Here is an 18640-nt window from a genome sequence, read left to right as displayed (position 1 = left end):
CTGCCAATATATAGGACTACTACTATAGGATGCCATATGCAAACAGCTTCCATCCCAAAGAGCATACAATCCACAACACACAAACAGGCAGCTATGGATAGAAACACCAGGGAAGGGCAAAGGAGAAGCAAAGGATCCTCAGTGGTTTGATGGGCAGACAAGCAGGCGGACGTTTGCCATTGAAATGCAGCCGCAACAGGACACAGTTCTCATCTCTCCTGTTTAGAGGTTCTCCTGCTGCCTAAGAGGCAATAAAGGGGTACTAATGGATAATGCTTTAGACTCCTAACACTGTTTAAAATACAGGGCATTGTATGTTAACCTTGTGGAAAGAGGTCAATGCACTGTCATTGCCCATTACCCGAGCCTTCTGAGCCTTGTGCTGTTTAAAATGATGATATTGGTTTGCTGTGTTTATGTAAGCACATCTTTTGTTGTAATATTCAGAAACTAATACAACAGGAAGCTTTTAAAAAATGGTTTAAGTTCACTAGTAATAGCTGCAATAGAGATCCCCAGCACATCACAGGCATACAGCATAAAAGATGCATGTGCTTATATACACAGTCATGGGCAATCCTACTGCTAAAGAGCTACATCACTGGATGCTAATGCAGGTGGACCATAAAGAGGAAGGTTGTTAAGAGCTCTAGTTCCAGCCTTGTAATTAGATTGGCACCTACGAACCCTTGCGGGGGCTGTGCCAGCCCCAGCTGAGCTCTGCACAGCTCGAGGTTGAGCCCTCCACCACGCAGGCGTGACAGCAGGATACAGCCCAAGCCTGCACCGGGCCAGCAGACTGAGCGGCTGAGTCACGTACACAGCCCGCAGGCATTAGGTTTTTTCCTCCCCAAACCCGATATGTGCAAACCACGTATTTCTACCAGGCTTGTCCAAGATCTGAATGAAGCGGAGTTCCCTTTACCTACACATCATCGGAAAGTTGAGTGCTGGATGGTGGTTTCTACCTCAATTAGTTTAGGCCACCTTCAGGGTGCATTTGGGCTTCAACCCAAATTGGTGGCTTTGGTCCAGATTAATTCCGTGGTTTGGCTTAAAACTCAAAGTAAGGTTTAGAGGTAGCAACCTTCACAGAGCTTCCCACAGTCCCAGAGCAGGGCAGCGCTGATGTAAATGAACTGGATAAATGGACCTGGCTATGGGAACCAGCCGTGGGACAGGCAGATGATACCCGAGGTCCCCTCCAGGCCTGTTTTTCATACAGCCTGTGCCTGATAAAGGCATTTAAAACAAATTGAGGATCAAATACTACATGAGACCTGAATGACTGCGCCAGAGGATAGACCAGACAGTGACCAACTGGTCCCACGTGAACGTGGCGCTGCTTTGACAGCCCCATATAAAAAGCAATAGCCACACATAAATTTGTTTAAGCCTTGAACGTTCAGATAAAAACAAAACCTAGAATAAGTTAGTGATGCCTTGCTTATTAAAAGCCATGGATCGGAAGCTTACGGTTTGATTTTACAGGAGTTGTCTCCCGGAGCAGAAGCTGGTGGGGCATGCAGAGGGGAGAAAAAGGGAGTTCAGGGCTTGACGTGGAAGTGCAGTGGATGGGTACTGCTACAACGTGCATGAGAAGGTGGGTTATTCTTCCCTGAGATAGTCTTGCTTCATCTCCTCCTCCCTTCTCCACTCCCCATTATCAGCATTTAAAACACCCCTGAGTTTTCTTGAGCAGGTTTGCTGCGCTCATTAAAATACTGTGAGCACTTATTGGCTATAATGAGCACTCATTAAATTCTAGTAAGTGCCAGGACAGTCCTGTGGAGTTGAACAGACTCAGGTTCTGGGAGGAGAGCTCAGGGGTGGGAAGATGCTGGAAATACTACATTTTCCACAAGAACAGAACTACAATCTTTCCCCTCCTTTTTTGTTCTGCAAGCGCTGGGGTAACTCAGACCTGCTAAGCAGCAGCTATTGCTTACTGAGTACTCGAATCATTCCCCCACCCCAGAAGAACTCTCAGCTCCTCTTACCAGAACAGGAACAAATGAAAGATTTTCTGTATTTGCATCTCCTCATTTGAGAATTTCCCTACATTTGTTATTTAGAGATAAAAGTCTGCCTCTAAAAATTCACTTAGCAAAGTGGTTTTCTCAGCCTCAGGGAATGGTGCAGGAGGGATTGCAGAGCAGGATCCAAAGCAGCTGGCGAGGCTACAGGAGCAGCAGGAGATCAGGAGACGAATGGGTGCATAGCGGGGCAAGGATCACATTTTACGTGCTCTGTTCTTATATTTATTTCCAATTGGCTGTGTCAGAGACACACACCCTGACTAGTGTGGCCATGCCTATAACCATAAAGCAGTTCCCGCTGCAGGATTCAGTGCTACCATCTGTGTTTTTATCACCAAAAGCTGTTCATCGTCTACTAACATTACAAGATAAGAATTAACTAAAACCATATACAAATATACTTTACCCTGGACTAATCCCCAGAAAGTCACAGAGGATAAGTGACTATTTAAGGAAACTGAATCAGACAAGAGCTTGAAGATCAGTGCATCCCCAAAAAAGCCAGTGTATATCCTAGTGGGGCGGAGAGAGCTGCTGGAAGGGGGAGGCTTCTGTAAGTATCCCTAGGAGATGACCCTTCTGCAGATGGCCTGCAAAATGCAATGCATCAGGAGCAGGCTGTGAGGGAAAGGAGCAGAGAAGTTCACCCAGCTTCCCAAGCAGCTTGTAGAGAGTAGAGTGACCACCACCAAATAGCAGAAAGCATGGGACTGATATACCAAGATTATGTTACTCTAAAGAAATAAAGTTGCATTCCTGAAAAGTGGGAATCTGATATCCTATTATTTTGTGCTTGGGCTGATACCCATACTACCGCCTGTGTGATCAGCATATGATCAAGTCTTCCACCACCTCAGAAATATCTGCTTTTCAACTACATTCGTCTAAAGACCACAGTTCAGCACAAAATATGTATCGAGATGGCATCAATTTCCCAAGATTAAATAACTGGTCTGGTTAAGCATTAATTACTCCAGTTTGGCTCACTCTTCACCCACTCACAGGAGCTTTTTGTGGATTACTGCTTTATAATTGCTTGCTCCCTAAGCACACATGCATTGCAATCTCCTGCACACCTTGACAGCATCCTGGTTAGAGAAAATGAATGCTACATGTTCCCCTGACGCAGCATTTTGTCTGCTGGATACACTAAGTCAGAGATTGTTTACTCAACTTCTCATGGCCCATTAATGACATAATGTTGGACACAGCTGTTCAGGGCTTCACAAGACCGAAGCAGAGAAAGAAATGCCAGGAGACTTCAAACACGCTGCTCACATCAGAGCCTGGCTGGGAAAGTCCTTGAAAGTAGCCTTACAGCTCTCTCATGAAGTAAATCCAGGATTAAAGCCTCAAACTTAGTTTCTCCTGAAGACTCACATGATCTTAAAATAACTCCATCTGACCAAGGTGGCAATGACTGCTTTGAAGAAGAGGGGACCAATCATTTCATTTTCACTCTGCTTGGCCAAATTATCTACTGAAAAACTAGGACCTGCCACATATAAAGGCTCACTAGCCCTGGAAGTGGGGTGTGCCTGGCTTGTCATGTCCTGACTTTCAGTGTGCTTGAGCAGGAGAGGTGAAGCTCACCCTGTTGAAAGCAATTCAAGGTCAAGGCACCCCTTACGATCTCAAAAAGAGTTTGAACAGAGTTCAAGTGATGCACAGAGCGCTCCATGCCCAGAAGGCACCATCTGCCCCAGTGCAATCTACCTCCCAGTACAGCTGCCCAGAATTTTTCTAGGGGACTTCTGGAAAGCTAAGCCCGGCCAGGGGGTCTGTGCAGCAAGGGAGTGCTGCTGGCAGGACTGATGTGCACCAACCACAGCACAATGCGGATAAAGATATGCTCCACCTAAATACATCCAGAGAGCCACTCTGGAAATTTTTTCTTTTCTTCATGAAGCTTCTGGATCCACATCGTTATGGAACAACATGAATTTTCCCTAAGAAAAAGACAAATCAAGTTTCTCGACTTCCCAGTCATGGAGAAAAGCAGAAAAAGTGTAAGAGGAAGGCTCAAACCCATTCCCACACCCCAATTCAGAATAACCTATTTCATTAATTTTAAAACACTTCATAATTCAAAACTGGGGGAGAGTGGCGTATATTGTTTACATATATACATGTATATATATAGCAGGTAGGAGGAACATGATTTGCAACGCTGAGCTGATTCCTCAGCTTGGCAATACTGCAGACATCTCCAGCAGAAAAAGAGGATCATTGGGTAAATTTGTTCCTCTCTGTAGTAACAGCTATCCATGGCAACTAAAACACCCTCTTATCGAAGCTGTATCTGAATTCATGCTCAGAGGAAAGACCATCACCCTCCCTCATCTTCCCCAGACCTTTCAGGGTAACCCCTACTTACAATTGTGAAGTTCATAACCTTCAGAATCCAGATGGTCATAGCAAGGTTCACCAGGATTAAAATCATTAGGAGCAGCACAAAGAAATAGAGGCACCTCTTCCTCCAGCCATAAATCCCCACTTTGTATACCTGGGGTCCTTCTGAGGTCTGCATGGTGCTCCGGTGCGCGTACTGTTCCTGAGGCATCTGAAATGATCACAAAGACATAACCACGTGTATTAAGCGGCAAGAAAAAGCCGATGATAAAAACTGCTTGTGTCTGTGCCTCTTAGCGGGCTTTGTTTTTCTTTTTCAGAGTTTACCAGCTGGGCAGCGTCTCTTTTGATATCTTGGTTCTGCATTATTTTTCTTTCTGCTTACTGTATGCCGTAACATACTAACATACCAGAAGAGAATTTTGTCTGTTACATGTATATATATATTCATAAATACACATAAGCACACTGTCTAAAGGTATCCTACAGAGATCTCTCTCGAGTTACTCTCTTCACCGCCCCAGGTTTTGCAAGGCAGGCACTCCAGGGCCTCTAAGGATTCTGAGGGGAAAATTTTGCATGCGTTTGGTAAAAGCGGTTGAGTTCAGCAGTTTGTTTTGAAGATGCGATATTACTTCTCAGAGGCTTTAATTTAAAAAAAAAAACAACCTCAAATAAAATCATTCCTTCCAGCCAAAGAGAAAAGGCAAAGGGGAATGTTTGCCTTTCTCCCTTCCCGCACTCCAATCCTTCTTAACCGAGTAAACCTGAAGAACAAAGTTCTCCAGCTGCCACATCCCTAACAAATTATCCCCAAATATCTATGCAGGTTTAACAAGGACTCTGACACCCCGGGTGGGCATGGCACGCTGGGACAACACCGGGGGCCAAAACCAAGGAAAGAGGGAAGGAAGGAAAGCTGGTGCTGAGGCAAGCAGTGCGGCAGCATCCCCAGGAAGAACTGCTTTACAGGCCCCCGTGGCGAGCACCGTCCCCCCCTCTACACCCCGGCACCCGGCTGGCTCCGGGCAGTCGGGGGCTGGCTGCCCCCGCCGTGGGTGCTTTTAAATGGCATTGCAGCTGCGACGGGGGTCCGGAACACAGCCACTGCACAGCGGCTGTGTGCGAACCCTGATCGTGGGGTGGTGATGGTGGAGGTATTTTGTGCCGCACAAATGAAAGTATTCACGTTCTCGCCCTTCGCATTCGGGGTGCAGAAAGCCCCTTTCATGGGCTTCCCCCAGGGACCAATTTCTTATGTTTTCAGACTTTTTTGATGCACAGACTGACGATAACATATCATCTCTAATAACACATAGTTTGTGGAATGTTTTGCATTTTAGACTCTAGACAAATAAACCATCACCAAATGCGTTCTTGCACTACTGATTCAACACCACGGGCTTCTTCCTCGGGGTATCTGGCATTGACGTTCGTATTCAGTGAATTACAAAATTCACATAACAGGAGGAAACAATGCGAGTTCCTCTCTGTGGGAGTGTGATCCGCGAGGGCAGAATGAGACAATGGTAGAAATTAGATGCTCGTTGATAGCAGCTTATATTTGTTTACCATTAGTTTCCTGGTTTTTTCCTTACTTTTTTGCTAATAGCTTCATAATCCAGCATCTAATAAAATACAGCGTGCAGTTGGCGGTGGTGCAGAGCCCATGGCAGGCTGATGCAAGACGAGTTTCTTCATGGCATAACTTTTATTCCAGTAGCATTGCACCAGGGATGAAGCTGACACTTTATCTTTGCTGCTCCAATGCTGAAGCCCATACACTTGAGGCAAGGGCTGCCTGAAGAACCAGTTACCTTTTTTCTACCTTTCACTGCTCCAGAAGTCACTAAGACCTGTGTTTTCTATCTCTGCCTCGTGTTGTCACCTGCAGCGTAGGGGATCACCCACCTCTCCCTTCCTCCACGAGCCTTCACCCCTCACCCAAGCTGAAACACAGTCTCAGGTGTCAAATAAATCCATTCAGGCCCTAAATTCTTTCCAGACCAGAGGCATTGACTCCTGATCTGGACCGATAAAGCAAAGCCGACTTAGTGACGTATTCAGGAAGGCTGTGTTTAGCCCGGGGAGGCTGCTGTGCTCGCACCCCTGCCCTCACCCCAACGGCGGTGCTCCTGCGGAGGGTGGAGGTGCCTGTCTCCACCTCCTCTAATGTCACAGCCTGTTACCCTCCCACACTCAAAATTCACAACAGTGGCTGAAAACCGGAAAATTTTAAAAAATAGTAACAAATGAGGTACTCCTATCATTTTCCTCTCAGGTTTCTGAACCATCGCATTTTTAAGCATTTTTTCCCCTTATACGCTTGAGGGCTACAGTCCACCCAGGAGAAAAAACAGGTCAGACGTGCAACAGTGAGGTGCTGCAAAGGACACCCGCAGAAGGAGACCCCAGGCACCACCGCTGCCCATTTGCAGGCAGTTGCCAGGCTGAGCTCCCTCCTTTCAAACGACGGTGCTGCCTGCACTCACTAAACTAAAACTAGAACAAGGCGAGCTTCAGCCAGCCTGTCCACGCCTCCAAGCCCGCCTGCTTTTTCCAGCTTTCTCAGCTGGTCTAAAAAAAGGATCTCACATCCCCCCACAAACCATGCCTCATTTACAACCTCAGACCACCCCAGCCCCAGCTAATGCCGTGAAGATCTGCAGTGTCAATTAGTGCAGATTGCAGATGGTCCTATCGCATCGGGAGGAGCCAACAGCTCACGGCAAATAAGCCTCTTCTTAATACGGGTTGGCTCAGCCAGTTTAGCCAACATGCATTAAAAGTACATCACTGAAGAAAGGTGTGTCTGCATTAAAGAGCAGTTTTCAATAGCGTTAGCAGGCTCACCATAAATCACTTCTGCTGTTCAGACCAGCTGGGGTATCTGTCTCTATACCACAAAACCACGCGAAGCCCAGGCAGAACCATAGCTTTTACCAAGGAGGAGCAAAGCAAGTTGCTTACAACAGATGCAACTCAGTCTTCACCAGTATTTTTTGCTCACAGATGCCAGGTCAGCAACTGTGGAGGGCTTTGCAGCACAGAGCTCATCAGAGAGAGGAGCTGGGTCACCAGCAAATACACGCACTTGGAGAAAAACAGTCCTTTTTACACCGCTACAACCACTCCGATCTGTGCAAAGGGAGAACTTAAACAACAATAAATTACAGTCTCCACTACCTGAGGGAAATTATAACCACAACTATTGTACAGTCAAGGATTTTATTGCCTAATATTTTAACAGGGGATCCTGGAGAGCACATATTAAATGTAGCCCCTCCCTTGGAGAAAATGAATAAACTGCATCTCTAACCCTCTCAAATCATGGAAGAGGTTTGACCTAAGAAACAATATGAAATACCCAGCTCAAAATAGCTCTTTATTGCAAAACTTGTTTATTCTCTTCATTTCTTCCCTGCTCCCTCTCTCTCCTTTTTTCTTGTTTCTTCACTTGCAATCTCTAGGATGGAGAAAATGGCATATCCAGCTGGGGCAAAACTTTGCAGACATCAAAAGAATTTGTAGGAACAGAACATAACCACACAAAGCAACTTGCATCCAGACAGCCGCCTGATTTTGAGAATTTCTCTGGTTCCGATAAAATATTTAGCTCACAGCTGCCCTAACAGAGATAGAGCAACTTAAGTACTACAACACGCATGATGAGCATGACTTAGTAATACAGCATAAATTTATAACAAGAAAATAACATGGGAATTGTAGATAGCATGCTCTTTCTATACAAACTCTCACACAGCTACATTTAAAGGTATATATGATTTCTAGCTAGCGCTTCCCCCCTGAACTGCGAATACTGAAAGAAAATGCTCGTGTCTGTAGTTCTCCAGGAAGAGAAGACAGAATGATGGACAGAGAGTGCTGAGGTCTGTTAAACAAACGAGTAGAATAAGAAGGCCTGCAAGGCAACTACACCAGGAACGAGCTATATCCACTATCAATAATCTGCTCTGTGTGGGAGGGAAAAGTATGCTAGTCATAATTTACATTTTGGCAACTTCTCCTGACTCAAACATTAAAAAGAACTAAGGCACCAGAAAAAACAGTATTGCTGTAAAAGGACATCCAGTGGTTGCATTTGCAAGGTACCCCCCCTTCCAATTAACTGAGCTAAGGGGAAAGGCTGCAAGTTGCTTAATGGGACTTTTTTTTTCCTTCTCCTTCAGGAAAATATTAAGAACAACCACCTAATTTCATAACAGTGGTGAAAAGATAATACTGAAACAAACAGAGAAATTGGAAAGAGAAGCACTCCTTCCAAAAGTCAAATCTGAAGGTGTCTGCGTGACATGAGACGGATTAAAGACACACGTGCACAGCCTTGGACCACCATCAGTGCATGTACAATTCCATTTACAATACAAAAAATGCAGTATGCCAAATCTTCACAGTTCAGCCACAGACAACATTACCATGACTACAAAAGTATAGCCTGCAACCCGGGTAATTCTCCAAGGAATTCTTGCTGCTGCAAAAAAAATGGGTAATAAGTTTTTGCACAAGAGCTGTACACCGAGTCCTTCTATATGAACACTGCAAACAGGGCCTGATACAAAATCCAGTCTGTTTAGAAAAGCTATTCATCCTCTCACTTTAGCATACCTTAGAGATATGGTCAATGACAAGAAAGATTTATTTGTTTTTTTAAGACCACTGAAAGAGTCATGTCACCACGTCCTCTGGTCCACAAAGGCTTCTCGACGAGTATTTCTGGCAAAGAAGCTTCAGCACTTTCCTTCAGTAAAGCTGAAACCAGGCTCAGCTGAAAAGCATCACAAATCTGGCATCGAGCATCCAAAAATCGCATCAGACCCCGCCAGTTAAGGCAAATCTTTATTGCATGCCTCTCTCCCTTCCACTACATCCCCCCTGCCCCGGCGGAAGGCTTCTCACTCAGGGCACACAACCCAGATTAACGATCCGTCAGGCAGAAGAAGTGTTTTATATGCACAAGAATGGATAAACACCTTTCCCTTGCAAACACCGGCGCTGTAACGTCCCCTGGCCATGCCGGCTTTGTAGGCTCAATGAGGGCTATGAACAGGGTGAGGCGTAACAAGAGGAATCAATAATGTTTCTGTGCCACGGGGGTTTCTTTGATCAGTGCTTAAATGATGTATGTTTAGTAATAGAACAATTTTAAGCTGAAAGGAGACACAATCTGGGAAAACAGCTTCTCTCTTAGGAGCCCACTTGAAATTTGCTGCCGAAAAAGCCCTAGAGCTCATCGATACTGCTCGCTACAGCAGAGGCCAAAAGCCCCTAAGCCCTGCGCAGCCGACACGGCATCTCTCCTCCCTGCCTGCTTGCGTATAACCGAGGTGCAACAACTTCATCAGAAAAACGTAGAGCATCTGACCCCAGGCTAACCTGCAGCACGGTGATGGGAACACGTTTCTCGAGATGAGAGAGGGGTTCAAATTCCCTCGGGCCTTGGACCTACATTTCCCACATCTGCTTTCTCTTTGTGTCCATATCACCGACATCCTCTTTCACTTTGTTTTTTTGAAACAGAAACCTTTCCTTTCGGGCTGAAATGAGAAAAAACAATAACCTACAAAACCTTAGAGGTGCTCTCTGCCATAACACTGGAAGGCGACGTTCTTGTATTCACTAGCTGTAAATGCTCTGCAGATTCATCCTCTTTAATTTCTCTGTCTTTTAAGTGCACACTATCCACCAGGTTCAAAAGAACAGACATTTCTGGAGCGTGACTGAGAGCAAAATTTGGCATGAGGAAGAGTGTTTTGAGCCATCTATCAACAAGACTTTTTGCCTCTCCACTCCCCATAAAACTCTCTCAAGCTTGACAGCCCCAGGCCTGTTAATCCACCAGCGTCATGACCCAAAAGTGATTTATGGCCCCGCACACGGGTCAGACCACAGCCCGGGTCTCCATAAAAGGATCCGGCTCTGGAAAATGACTTCTCACTTGCAGCTCGGCCAGCAAGGGCTGAGCACTGGGGAACAGCCCGAAGGATGAAATACTTGCTGGGGTAGTTAAATCTCACAGCACTTTTCTCCAGCGCTATCTAAGCCGTGAACTCAGGCCCTTCTATCCCGATGGCTGTGCCAACACGTCCCCTGCCACTGCCGTGGGTGTCCCTAAAGCTGAAATCTTCCCTCTTTGCTTGTCCCTCTGCTTCTGTCAGCAGTTCCCCTCCCTCCACACGGGGAGCAGCTCTCCCGCGAGCTGGGAAGACCATCACCACTCAGTGCCCACTTCTTGGGTATCACTGCAATGTGATACATGGCCAGAGAGACAAAAAATGGAAGGAAACATCCTAAGGAATGTTTTCTTCTTTTCTGATTAGTTTCTATCAGTGGGGTACATCACATGTAGTACATGTGGGGTACATCAAATATCTAGCCTGATTCCGGCAAACAGAAGCACATCAACAAGCTTTTCTTGGTCTGCACAGCCCATCGGTGCATGCTCTGCCTGGCCCACTAGGAAATACCTCTTTTCCCATTCCGTCTTGTATCTTGAGGATATCTTGGACTCATTCAGCACAAGCAGCTGGGGAGACCTTAGGGATTCATCTCCTGGTAAAGCATCTCTAATCCAGATCCCTCAACACTCCAGGCTACCCCCTACCTCTAATATCTTGAGAGTTAATGTAATTTCCCCTGTTGCTAGGGCTGACAGCATTTCAACAATAAATGTGCTGGAGGATAAAGGCACTGCAAAACCTTCAGTTTATAAACCAGTATCTTCGAGCAGACGGACTGAACAAAAAGCTGAACATGGGACTTCTGCTCTGCTCCGTCACTCCTCTGCATTCAAGGAGCACTTACAGCAAAACTCTAAACATAGTAGAGTTTGCCAGAACAAAACAAAGTAACAGGCAGCTCCATCTCTGAACAGCACCTCCTAAGCCAAAAGTGGTATTTTATTATGATGCTGCAAGAGTCTGTGAGCAATGTGATGTTATTACTGCTTCTCTTCTCTGAGAAGAAGAGAAACATGTCTGTTTTCTTATTTATGAGTGTTTCTTCTAACTTTTAGACTTTTTTCTTGATAGTTACTTTGTCTCGATATTTTTCTTTTTCAGAATTAAGTAGAAAATGGAAAGGAAAGTTAACAAGGAAGAAAAAGTTTCTGCAGTGAGTTCTCTTATGTACCAAGCTAGACAACACAGAGTGTCTTTCACAAAATGCCCCACAATTTGTAGTGATACATTCACGCTGCATGCAAACATCATACCGGCTTTCAAACATCATACCGGCTTTCGCACACTGGTTCCTTTGCACCACTCAGATTATGTGAAGCAATCATAAGCCTATGTCCATCTGTGCCAAGTTTTATAAACGCTCTTTCCCACTGGAGTGTCTCAAAAAAGGATGAACAAATATGAGAATTACACTAAAATAGCCAGCAGCAGGTGTGACCGCAGGAGGCTGTGGGAACAGCAAGAGGGATATAATCAACTGAGCTCGAATCAGAAGGCAAGCCACAGGAGGTGAGACTTTGCAGACTTCTGCCCCAACACACTCTCACCCCGCAGTACCAAGGAAAGAGATATGGCTTGTAGGAATGTGCAAAGCAGGATCGTAATATGGATTTATACAGCTGGAATCCAACCTGCATGGCACAAATTGAGAACCGTAGGCTTGAGCATGTGCCAGGATCCGGAGTACAGTCTCTGCAGTGATCCTGCTCTCACAAGTTAGAACTTCTTCTGCGGCATCTTCCCTCCACATGATGCGCTTACTGTGCTTATCCATTTGCTCGTTTGCACAGCAACATGTGTTTTCTAGTTTGCTCGTGGGAAGGACCAGGGGAAGGAATACACGTATTAGGGTGTGCTAACGGCTCTCTTATCTCTATGCTTCCAAGATCAAGAGACCCTCCAATTTCACTTTAGATGCGTAACATTCTGTCCACACACGCACACACTCCTCAGTCCTTTTGGATACAGAGCAAAGCTTGAATGCTTGACCCGGGTGGAGCTGCAGAGAGGTCACCTCTGGCAGGGGGAGGCTCAGGAGCAGCTGCCAGAGTTAGGGAGGAAACCACTACCTCCCTCCATCAAATCCAGCCCAGGGCGTTGCAAAGAGCCTCCCCCATCCTGCGTGCACTCACACCCATGCACCAGTGTCTCCACTGAGGTCCTGTCAAGGCAAACAGCCCAGCTGGGCACTCGGGACATCCCGTGATCCAGACTGATCCCATACCTGATGAAAAACCTGCACTGCTCGTCTCACCCAGACGTGGGGCAGGAGCACCCCTAAAGCCAGCTACGGCAGCACAGCCCTTGCTAAGGCAGACGATTCCAGTCTTTTTGTCCCTCTGGCTCTTCAACGCTGATGACCAGATTTGGGATGATCAGAGGCAGGAACTTGATTTGTTGTTGTTGGTTTTTTTTTTTAAATAAGCTTGTAACTAGCAGTGAAGAAGATAATAGGCTGACTGGGTGCCTAAATTAACAGCTGCTGAGAAAAGCAATAGACCTCCAAGTCTGCAGGGTAAGATGGCAGCCTGCAAAGGCTCAAGCAGTCCAGATCATACGAGACCTTCATTTAACACAGCATTTTCACCGCAGATGTTTTTTCTGCAAAGCAAACTGAGCTTATCGAGCCTCGTCGTTTTCATCATCCGCCTCCTCTTCCACAGCTCATCTCTGCCCTTCCTCTCCTTCCCTTCACCCCCATCAGCTCCAGGAAGCCACAGTACATCCGTGTCTCTTGGAGGATGCCCTTCCTGCACCCCAAACCAGCAACGTCCTCACCTGGCCCAAATCAATCCATTTCAGCTGACCATCACTTTCACAGGAGAAAACAGATACGGTGGCAGGGAGATCTCCCAAACACCTTCCTTTTTTCCCTTCCATCACATAGAATCTGTTTGCATTGGACCAGATAATATTCCCGTTAAGGATCCAAATCCACCGAATCTCACTCTTTCCAGGTAGGGTTTGCTGTCTGCCTGAGCCTGCCGTTATCCTTTGGAGTTGCCTACGTAGACGCTTCACCAGCATTACTGGGAGAAAGCTCTGGCCCTGTCACACCCTGGATCTGATGCACTGTGGTGGTGAACCTCACCTTGTCACTGAATTTTTTGGATTGCCAAGATGAATGACTGCTTGAGCGCTGTACGTGCAGTCCTGCTGGATGCAGGCAAAGCAAACTGTGGGTCTACTCCCATGAACCAGCCAGAAACGCTTAGCGCTGTCCCACTGTATAATTTAATATCCTTAATTCATTCCTTGTTGAAAGAAAAAAAAAAACCAACACTGCCATAAAACACGGCTAAAAAGCATTTTCAACACATCGAATAACATTGCTGTGAAAATCCGAGGAAGAGGCACTGGCAGAGGCAGGGGAGCTTCTGAAGCCACGCGAGGCGGACGCCTCCTGACACCTCCACCCGCCTTGACGAAGGCGCCGTACCCCCACTCCCACACACAAGGCTGCCATATAAGGTGCTGGTATCTCTGCAAAGGCAAGGCAAGATTTAACGCTGCAACTGAAACGATGAGAGAGCACTGCCTAAATCTGGTAGGCTCCTAAAGAGAGAGCGAGCTTTTTGTCATAAGTGTTTCTTAAGTTATTTGGGGAAAGAAACACAAAGAGAAGTTGCGGATAGAACAGCCCCTAAATTAATGTTTTTCCTTCTAACGTGCTCTACGTGATTTCTGACTGTGCTGTCTGTTGCAGTTTGCTCATGCTTTATAAAATACAGAAAAAAATAAGCAGAGAAATCACAAGGCAATGATTATTACTGAATTACTGCCTCTCTTCACAAGCTAGCTGTACCAGGAATTGCCAAACAACCCCCAGACAAACATGCTTTCAACTCATTAAAAATCTATAATACAATGTACTTACAAATGTATTTATCGTGACTGGATGACATTTTTCGTCAAAATCTGTAAGTGACACACGGTACAGAGCCAACCTTACAGTAGCTTCAGGTTATATACATACTTATTCCCCAAAGTTGGGCATTGTTTGGTTACAGCGTTCATGCAGGCAGAGACGCAGCGCAGGAGCTGCTTTGCCTGCAGAATTACCACCAAAGCAAAGTTAGAAACCACCACCCAGCCTCAAACTACTCCCATCCCTTCGCAAATATGCCACAACTTCTCATTCGCGACTTTTTTTCTCCAAGCAACAGCCTGAAAGCAAGAAGCCTCTTTGCACGAGCACAAAAGACGGCAAATCACCCCGGCTGCAGCGGGAAGGAGCAACGCAGCTCTTACCTATCCCTCGGCGGGCAGATGAACACCCCGAGGGGTGCTGGCGGCTGGGGGGAAGATGCAGCGCGGCTTTCAGAGCCGCATGAGGCCTGGCCTGTGCTCATGAGCTGCCCCTGTCAGATTTTCCAACAGCAGAATTGCAGCCAAGTCCCTGCCCATGCCTGAAGAATTTCCTGAACAGCATTCCCGTTCTCTTTCTAACTGCTTTGAAACCACACTGTCTGTACTTCAATAAGGCTTTGTCAGGCCAAGTTACAGCTACTGGGCTGGCTCCAGATAGCAATTGAAAACACATGTGGTTTGCATTAAAAGCCCCCTTCTCCGCACACACGTTCAGACACAGACACCCCTGTCTGCACTCAGCCCTGGAGCCTGCACGTCTTGCCTTTGCAGCTACAAAGCTAGCCATTTCGGTTAAAAAGAACAAAAGGATTACGTTGGTGGGGATTTTCTTTGGGAAGAGGAAAAAGGGGTAGGAGGGATCCCATTCCCACAGATAACACCTCACCCTGCCTTCTGTGTTTTGCTAGCATCAGTGGGTCACGGGTGCCCAGGTTAACAGACAGCTTTGCTAATCCCAACCAGCAAGGAAGCACAGGAATTAAAATTTCAGTTCACCACCACTCTCCTCTTACCTTTGTCTCTTTTAAAAATTGTGAGAAAAGAAAGCATATTTTTAGCATCTCCAGACTCAGCTCAGCACATCAGAACCGTATCCTAATCTTGACACATACTCCCGTATCTGCTTATACTAAAAATAAAACAACTATTTTTGAGTACTTTCATCCCTCTCTGCTTCCCAGCTGTCTTAACCCCTAAAAATATTTTAAGCACCTTGCATCTCCTTCTAAAGAGCGTTAACATTGCTCCGGTGTTGGCTTAAGGAAAAGAAATAGAAGATATAATGTTATACCTTTTATCAGAACGGGTCCCAGTTCTTAATATCTGTAATCATTTCCAGACAGCACCATGGGTCAAGGCAGCGAAGGTGGGCTCTGCAGCTCAAGATGCCCTGCGCCTGGCACGTGCCCGCGAAGCGGAGCCGGAGTAGATGTGGAAACGCACATGGATGTCCCCCTTATTCCACCACGGCTAAGTCCCACCAAAGATGGAACACAGCAGCAGAGTTGTCAAGGTAACAATATAGAAAAGAGACAGTTTAAAGAGAGAGAGTTATATTTTTCCCTCTTAATGTTCCTTTTCAAAACCGTGCACTCCACTTCTATCGGGTTATTCTGTTCTGTGATTTACAGAGGTGCAGCGGCCAGATGAAGTGTTTACAAGAGACAAATGCAGCTGGGGATTGGAAATAACTTACAGCCTTACGTATGGTCTGATCCAGAGCTCATTGAAGGCAGTAGGAAGCCCATTGCCTTCCACGGCCTGTGGATTAGGTCCACAGCAAGGACTCATTTATCCACAGGAAGGCGAGATCTACCTTTCACGCACCGGCAATGAGATCTTACAAAACCCACATCGTTGCTTGTAGGGAAAGCCTGCAGTACTTCATCCAGCCAACCTGGTTTGAGAGCTGCTGTGGCTTTCAGCTGCAGCCTGCCCTGCTACCAAAAATGCCCTTTTCTCATCTGCAGAGACCCACCCGTCGGTCAGCAATATTGCCCACGTGCCCTGGCAACGTGCACAGGCCAGATTGGGGCAACCTGGACCAGCACCCAACCGCACTGACTTCAGTGGGGACGTATGCAGAATGAGATGCTATTTTGCAGAAGACAATATGAAACCCCCCGGTCATGCTGCCTCGGTTTTCAAGACTATAAGCCAAGCGAAAGGCACGCACACAAGCCGCACACATACAACCACTGGTGATAGCATTTCAGATTTATTTGCACAGCTTGTGAGGAGTCAGTTTGTGCCAGAACAGAAACCACAGACTTTTGGATCGCAAATCAGGAGAGCTATCGATGCAGCTAAAAGACCATCTCCTAAACTGGCCGCAACGGCAATGATAATACTCTTTGGGTTGGCAACCAGTAACAGCTGAAACCAACGGCGCCTAAAACCTTTGGAGTCTCTTAGTATAAATAAACTGAAACGGAAAAAATATGAACCGCAGATTCACATAATTAGATTTTCAGTTGTACGAGACAATCAGGCATCTGCAGAGCTGTTTGCAAGATGATAGCAGTCCTTGCCTTCTGTCTTAGATTTCCCCATGGTCTTTATTCAGCAAACCAGTTACGTATGGTGACAGGCAGTAACTTCAATGGATCGACGTGTGTTTTGCGTTAAGCACATGCTTCAGTGCTTTGTGGTCCACGACTTCTTATGGCAGCCTGGCTCCGGCAGGACCAACGGTCACATCATTTACCACATGGCAGTATGGTACTTTGAAATTATTGAGTTCTTTACACAAATATGTTAAATCAGTGGTTCTCAAATTTTTCTTGGTGTGTAGACCCCTAAATATTTGCCAAAGGAGGTGCATACCCCTTTAGAAATCTCTCTCTGTGAAATTATTATGTACCCTATACAAAACTCTCTTTTTCTGTCATTTTTCACAGTTCCCTTGGGAATAGTCCACAGGCCTCCCATGCGTCTGTGGACCACAGGCTGGAAACTACTGCTGGAGATAACTTAATCCCTTATTAAAAATGTAAATGATCTCTTCTGTTTACGTGCCATACTTTCTATCTTCAGAATATTTATGCAAGCTGGCAGGGTGCTGGCAGGTAGAGACATGGGGAGGTGACAGCATTAATACCGCATTTCTTCCATTGGCATAATTAGTAGGCCAAGTCTATAAATATTTACATTAAATCTGTCAGGCATCACACCAACCTCACTTAAGGGTATCTTGCTGTAAACTGCATTAATGCCTAACTATTTTGTCATCAAGTAACATATAAAATGCTCCTTCAAGCTAAGCCACTTTGACTAGGTTGTTTTTATCTCTTTCTCATTTGGGTATGGGGTTTAAAGATGCTTCAAGCATCGGAACTGTGGCTCAGGGACTGTTCTATTTTTCTGTTATTGAGCTATCATTTGTATTACTGCCAGTGCTACCAAAAATATATGAACCTTGCAAGCGTAAAACTTAAGTTGATGGCGACATAACTATCTGCGTAACTGCTATTATTTCTCAGTACTGGCAGGGTTATGAGGATTAAAAAAACCTACTAGAGCTCTTTGGGAAGATAAAAACAAATAATCCCCCCCAAAGCTCCAATATCTTTGCAGCTGGAGATTGCAACACATGGGGACTTCCATTTTGTGCAGAAGATCCACTCCACCTGGATCCATGAATTTCTACACCAGGAAATACATGAGACCTACAAAAGGTAGGAAGGAAAGTTCCTTCTCTACCATTTATACCTGTCCTGCATTCTGGCATCCAGCATTTTCTAGAAGCAGCTGAAAATGATTTAGTATTCACTGTTGACTTAGCAATAATCATAGCTAATTCTGTTTAACTGATAATATCTATTTGCATACAAAATAAAACTCACAGGTTTTTCATATGGTGCAGATTTCCAGGGATTCGCTGAAACATTCCCAAAACCTTCCTATGAAAATCAGGGGAAAACAAATATGCAGAATCAGCACGTAAATGCAGGTGTGTGTGCACCTGGAGTGGAGGAAGACGTCAAAATGACATTTTGATATCTGGATGAGATAATTAAGCAATCCCTTGTTCGAGCTTTCCCTCCAAATTACTTTTTTTTAATCCATTAAATCTCTTGAAATATCACAACAGAATAAATATAAATGTTCAAATATTTTAAAACTCTCAATTGAAAGAAATCATCTGTCTAATTATTATTATTTTAAATCACCCTCAGCCTTGGACTCTTGTAACAGATCTCTCGTGTGCGTGTGTGTGTAAAGGGAGAAGCCAAGACTCAGTTGAGCTCCATCTCCTTAAATGCAGAATTAAGGTAGCAGATGGATTAGAAAGTTAACTATTTTGGGTCAGGAACAGCAAGAAAGGCAGCTATTGGCATTCCTGACGGATTCGCCCAGCCCTGAGCATCCAGAGAGGATGGAGGGCAATGTAATGAGCAA

At 45.6% G+C, this 18640-nt stretch overlaps 1 protein-coding gene across 2 annotated transcripts in view; it reads right to left on the bottom strand.

Annotated features, from left to right (window-relative positions):
* SGCD (sarcoglycan delta) overlaps nucleotides 1–18640 on the bottom strand; it is a 258375-nt gene that overhangs the window by 135908 nt on the left and 103827 nt on the right. For both annotated transcript variants that reach the window (XR_012675910.1, XM_075164266.1), the window contains exon 3: nucleotides 4417–4602. Coding sequence is in view for 1 of the 2 variants with exons in the window: in XM_075164266.1 (XP_075020367.1) it covers nucleotides 4417–4602 (186 nt within the window). In the remaining variant the exon portion in view is untranslated. The remainder of the gene's footprint in view (nucleotides 1–4416; nucleotides 4603–18640) is intronic.

This window comes from Calonectris borealis, chromosome 15, assembly GCF_964195595.1.
Source record: "Calonectris borealis chromosome 15, bCalBor7.hap1.2, whole genome shotgun sequence".
In the NCBI taxonomy this organism is placed as follows: domain Eukaryota; kingdom Metazoa; phylum Chordata; class Aves; order Procellariiformes; family Procellariidae; genus Calonectris; species Calonectris borealis.
The sequence above is the reverse complement of the archived record's forward strand: the minus strand, read 5'-3'. Positions and strand labels throughout refer to the sequence as shown.